General features: G+C 33.1%; 1 protein-coding gene across 2 annotated transcripts; it reads left to right on the top strand.

Annotated features, from left to right (window-relative positions):
* On the top strand, window positions 1–5,822 carry LOC127256762 (probable protein S-acyltransferase 1). 2 transcript variants are annotated; one of them, XM_051282937.1, is made up of 7 exons: window positions 2–547; window positions 852–1,031; window positions 1,104–1,409; window positions 2,851–3,072; window positions 4,288–4,743; window positions 5,003–5,101; window positions 5,389–5,819. In XM_051282937.1, the coding sequence occupies exons 1-5, from the start codon at window positions 446–448 to the stop codon at window positions 4,738–4,740; spliced, it is 1,263 nt and encodes a 420-aa protein (XP_051138894.1). In that variant the 5' UTR covers window positions 2–445; the 3' UTR covers window positions 4,741–4,743; window positions 5,003–5,101; window positions 5,389–5,819. The 2 variants fall into 2 exon arrangements, with proteins under 2 accessions (XP_051138895.1, XP_051138894.1); XM_051282938.1 differs by lacking the exon at window positions 852–1,031 and having other exon boundaries at window positions 1–547; window positions 5,389–5,822.
* The last annotated feature ends 178 nt before the right edge of the window (window positions 5,823–6,000 follow it).

Genomic DNA, 6,000 nt, shown 5'->3' with positions numbered 1-6,000 from the left:
ATGCGACTGTAAGTGTTCTTCAAATCCAAAATTGAAATTCATCATCGACGACAAGCATGGCAGTGCGCGCGGATGGCGAAATTCATTGCAGCAATCCAATCATTATTCGTATCCGTAAAAACCGCTTGGATTGTGCAAATCTTCGAAGCTATTTCGAGAGGGTGGGAGAATCGGAGAGCAGGGGTGGGTATGGGGTAGCCAATTTTGCCAAATTAACCCTAGAAAGAGGGGCCGATATTGAGAAACCATATTTACGCATATTACTTCCTGTCCATGACTCAAATTTGTTGGCCCCTTTGACAAAAATCTTGGTATTGTCTCACCCATCATCGGACAGATCACAACAAGGTTGTTTCGAATGCGAAACGGAAAACGCCGATTTCAGGCGAATTGACTGACGGAAGAAACGCCGACGGCGATCGTGAAGTAATCAATTAGTTCTACGATGATGGGTGGGCTTCAAAATCAAGGTTTTGATCCGCCCTCCCAATCCGTCGAATCTTCTAGATCAAAGACGAGGCTTTACAGAGTTTGGAAGGGTCGCAATGCAAGCATTTCTTCCCCTCTTTTTCACCTAATTTTGTTTGTTATGTTTTATCTTCAATTCCGATTATCGAATGTTTATGCTTTCCCCGTTTTATGAAAGTTCTTCAATTTAGGGTTTCTTATCAATTGGATTGTTTCATTTCCCTCTGATTGATCTTCATTTTTGTTTTGCAATTATGGTTTTAGCATTGTGATTATGGTTCATTTAAAGTGAAGAATTCAATAATTTAGCAATTGGAAGTGCATATTATCTTGTGTTTAAAAAAGTTGAATGATCATTTCCATGGTGTTGCTTAATTCTTCAGAAATTTATATGTGGTGGGAGGTTGATCTTTGGTCCCGACGGCGGGTCCGTTGTTTTGTCGACCTTCTTGATAGGGGTGCCCGCCGTAACATTTTGTATATCGATGCTTCTAAGGATCCCAAAAGTTGACGAGTTGTATGGGCGTATCGTATTGATAGTAGGAGTTGTCCTAACAGTATTGGTGAGTTGAAATTTAGGATAACAATGTCAAAAATGATCGGTAGAACTTATTCTCGTGGTTTGTGTTTGACAGGACTTGATTTTTCTGTACATGACTTCTGCGACAAATCCCGGAATCATTCCTAGGAGCACACAGCTCCCGGAATGCGACAATGTGTCCGAATTCTTGGGATCTATGGATTGGATCAGCAGTGCAAGTCTCGACCTTCGGATCCCGAGAACAAAGGATGTTATTGTGAATGGCCACACGGTGAAAGTGAAGTTCTGTGATACTTGTTTGTTGTATCGCCCTCCCCGAGCTTCTCATTGCTCCATCTGCAATAACTGCGTCCAGAGGTTTGATCATCACTGTCCTTGGGTGGGCCAGTGTATCGGCGTTGTAAGGTTTCCGACACTTTTATTATGGATATGTTAAATTTTCCGGTATATCGTATGTGGGGAATTTTGCTAGATGTTTAGTTGAGAATTATACTCTTTCTGTCTAGGTTACTTACGCCACTTTCGTTGGAATGGAGACTAAAAAATATTAATATTACATTTCCTCTGTCCGGCTCTAAGGGTCCTATTTACCTTTTGTATCATTGTGCTTTAACATTAAAAATATTTTTATATTTGTATAATTTTTAGCACAAATATTATTATAATAATATTATAAAACACTAATTGAAGTATTTTGACCATTTTCTCTTAATTTGTACTACGTTTTGATATAATAATTAATATTCAAAGATTAACACGCAAAAAGTAAATGAGACATTTAGAGCCGGACGGAGATAGTAATATATATGTGAAGTAAAAAGTAAGTAGATGTATTATGAGAATTTATTAAGGGAGTGTTAAAAAACGTTGTAGGGTAAGTAGAAAAAAGTAATGAAAAATGATTATTATTAACTAAAATAAGGGTATTAAAATAATGCATGGTTAAAGAATTTTTGGAAAAATAGCATAAAAACCACTTTGGTTTATGAAAATTACACGAATGCCTCTTATTGTTTTGAAATTGCGTCAAAATCCTTATAGTTTCAAAGACCATGCATTTAATCCCCTCTTTTGTTAATAGTGATTTAGTAGTTATGCAGTTTCTGAATTACCTTCACAGTTAAAATGCGCGTAGAGCAATTGCTGTTAACTAATGACGGAATGAAAGTTAACACAGGGAAGTCTAAAGTAGTGTTAAAACAATAGGGGTTTTACGCAATTTTCATAAACCATAGGTGGGTTTTATGTTGTTTTGGCATGTTCTTTACTATATATGGATTATGTACAAATTTAGGGTGTGTTTGTTTGAGGGTTTGGATTTTGGGTTGGGATTTGAATAGTAAAAATTTTGAATTTGAATAGTTGTATGATGTGATATAAATAAGAATTGATGTGATGTTTTGAATGTAAAATTGATTTTTTTTAGTATAATATAAAAAATGAAAAATAAATGTTTGATTTGATGTTTTTGGAGGAAAAATTTTGTGGGAATAGTAGAAATCCCACAAAATCCCTCAAACGAACACACCCTAAGTGTACAACTAAAAAGACTCGACATAATTATACCGGATGTAGGGAGTATAATTTAGGGTGAAGTATAAATTATTTTCATGAACTACAAATATTCGATAGATAGTTTTCTTAAAATAGTGTAATCTACCTCTTTTAATAATTTTGGGTTTTGTTAAAACCGAACCATTTCATGGAGGATAATTTGGTTGTGTTTGTATGCATATATTGGTTATCTGTAGCAGTACTTCACTCTTGACTTTTGGGATTTTGATTTCCTTGATTTTGTTGGATCTGCGACTAATGTTTGCCTGGTTGATGTTTTGTTGCAGCGAAACTACCGCACATTCTATTTGTTTGTATCAACATCGACAATCTTGTGCTTATACGTTTTCATATTTTCTTGGATGAACCTCCTAAGAGAACCAGGCCGCATATGGAGATCCATGTCAAGGGATATGGTATCGGTTGTGCTAATAATCTACTGCTTCATTTCGGTGTGGTTTGTTGGCGGGCTTAGCGTCTTTCACTTCTACCTAATTTGCACCAACCAGGTTAGCAAACTTCCGTGATTGACATATAGAACTATTTTCATATTAGAGTGTGCTTTTGTTTGAAAAAAAGTGCAAGAAGCTATTTGCAAAACCTTCTACTTCTAAGGCTCTGTTTGGTTGGCATTCCAATCAAAGTTGGCACTATGCTCTCAATTTCTTATTCAAAATATTAAATCATACGAGACCCGCTCAAAATTCATTTAAAATCTTCTATTTTTATACCTCTTTTTGATAAATATATATTCGAAACTCTTCGTTTATTTGTAAATTAATTTATATTAATCATAAACAAATATTTATATTTTTTTATTTATTTGAATTATATAAAATTTTATTCTCTATGAAATGATATTTATATTGTAACTATTTTATTAAAATATAGTTATTAAAATGATTAAATAGATATTTTAAAAAATTTTAATCCTATATATATAGTACATCATAAATCAAATAGTAATTAAATAAATGACTTCCAACTCAAATTCCAACCGGTAACCAAACGCACTATAAGTTAGTAATTTTACATATATTTTGTATGTAGTATGTATAATTGTTGACTCGATGTTACCATGTGTCGTTTCTATTTATATAAATTGCTGATTAAATATTAACAATTTACTATTTGTATCTATAATCTATATGCAGAGTGGTGTTTGAATATTCTAAAGTTATTTTATCAAATGTGTTGAATGGATGTTAATTATGTGTGAGTAAACATTAATGATGTGTTGCTTGTATTTATATACATAATGTTTTTAAATATAAGTTACTTTAGCTAACTGGCCTAAATGGATATTATTCGTGTGTTGTCTGTAATTATATATATAGCGTTGACTGTGTTGTGTGTATATATATGTATATAGATGTATCGTTGTAGATTTTATTTTTATTAAATTTATACTAATATTACTTTTCTACTATCGATTAAATATTAGCCTTTAAATTAAAAGCTAATAAGTTAAGTAGAAAAGATTAGTTATAAAATTTTGTAAAAAACCCAAAAAGACAAACAACAAAAAGGAGTTTCATAACTTGTTTTAAATATCAATTATCAATAGACACTTTAAATTATTGTTATAAATAATCAATAACTATTGAGGATCTTTGATAGTGATAAAGATATTTGGTATTATTTGTAATTAAATTTCAAGACCTTGATGCAGTTCTATTTTGATGTATTGTTGTAACACTAAAATTAGTTTGATGATTGTACAGACAACATATGAGAACTTCCGGTATCGTTATGACAAGAAAGAAAATCCATATAATCGAGGAATGCTCAAGAACTTGAAGGAAATATGTTTCTCAAGGACAGTGCCTTCACTTGTCAATTTCCGGGAATGGGTGGCCGAAGAAGACTATTCTAGTATGGCATCCATAAGTAGAAAATTTGGTGTGGACACTCTGAAGTCGAATGGCAAGATAGACCTGGAACTTGGAGTCATTAGCAAGGACGGTAAATCTGTCCCGACTATTCTGCAGAATTTAGATTATAGTGGAATCAAAGACAGCTTCAAGAAAGGTACCAAAGATGGAAAGCCCAACCTTGACCCGATATTTTTATCCTTCGATGAAGAAGGCTCTGCCGCAGAAGATGCTAGCACCATTGATGATAATGGGACAGATGATCGTCCTCAGAAGGCATCGGCTGCAGGGCCTCGGAGATAAAAGGTATGCCATTATTTAAAGTTATCAAATGCAATATTGATCCCATTGCAATATTGATGCAATGAAAATTGGTGTTTGGATACAATTTTTTGAATATAAAAATAGATATTAGATGCAATGCTACTCTATGCAAATACAAACACAAACAAATGAACATTATTTTGTCGGAAGTAAACAAACTATTTTGTTGTTGCTATAAAGTGTTGTAGTTTTGATCTCTAAATACGTCCTTTTTTTTTTTTTTGGGAAAACGCTCATGTAGCATGAAAGGGTCGATGAATCCATTCCTAAGAGGTGAAGTCGATGAAATCATTCTGGGAGGAGGATGCGCCACAAGTTACCTTAGAGGAAAATCTGGCAGGTAATTATCGATGTATATAATTTTTAAGGAGCGGATATAATTGTTTAAGCTGTTTTTGTTTCATTTTTGTTTATGGGCAATTTTTCTTTCCCACGAAAATTGCTTGCACTATATTTCAAAAAGGGTATTATTTTTGCACATGATATGATGAAAGACGAAAACCATTAGACAGGTGAACTTGTAAGGTGTTACCGTGAAGTCATGGGTTCAAATTCCTACGTCTTCCGATCTTGTCTGCCGCACATAGTTCGCTTAGTATGACTTGTTTTGTCGGATATAATTTGCAGGCTATTAAGCTTGACCGGTGGTTTATCTAGAGCGCACACGAAAAGTAGCGGTTGCAGATTCTCACGGAAAAAAAATAAAAATTAGATAGCTAAATGAATTAAAATATGCCCATTTTTGCTGCTCATAAGCCTGAGGTTAGGTTGTAATAACACCACCAATATTGAATTCTCCTAATTAAAATATAAATTATTATTATTATTATTTTATTGCTATTGTTATTGTTGTTGTTGCTATGTTGTTGTAACTGATTGATTAGATGAAGTAATTGAAGGAGTTTGATATTGAATTGTGTAAAAGAATATCATGAATAATGTAAGAAATGTATTGTATAAGTGGATGTGTTTGGTTGCAAGTTAGCGAGGTGTAGATGAAAGTTTGAATTTAATGTTGAGCAACAAGATATTTTGATTGTAAATTGAGTTACAATGTAATACATATTTTATTAAAAAAATAATTCTAACTGTGTCCGCAACTAGTGAAATGGTACTTATAAAGCTGGTAATAAGTTGATTCATGTTGGTTGAATATTTTAAATGGGTTGAATATTCTAACTCGCCTATTTATTATCTTATCGGGTCCATGTTGATCCGTGTTGACTCGTATACAAAATT

Source organism: Andrographis paniculata, unplaced genomic scaffold (genome assembly GCF_009805555.1).
Source record: "Andrographis paniculata isolate CXL003 unplaced genomic scaffold, ASM980555v1 Contig56END, whole genome shotgun sequence".
Classification (NCBI taxonomy): Eukaryota; Viridiplantae; Streptophyta; class Magnoliopsida; order Lamiales; family Acanthaceae; genus Andrographis; species Andrographis paniculata.
Note: the sequence above shows the minus strand (reverse complement) of the source record. Positions and strands in the feature narration are given on the sequence as shown.

Coding starts and splice junctions, on each gene's coding strand:
- LOC127256762 (XM_051282937.1), top strand. CDS start 446: ATGATGGGTGGGCTTCAAAATCAAGGTTTTGATCCGCCCTCCCAATCC. Junction 1,032..1,103: donor GAGTTGTCCTAACAGTATTG/GTGAGTTGAAAT, acceptor TGTGTTTGACAG/GACTTGATTTTTCTGTACAT. Junction 3,073..4,287: donor ACCTAATTTGCACCAACCAG/GTTAGCAAACTT, acceptor ATGATTGTACAG/ACAACATATGAGAACTTCCG.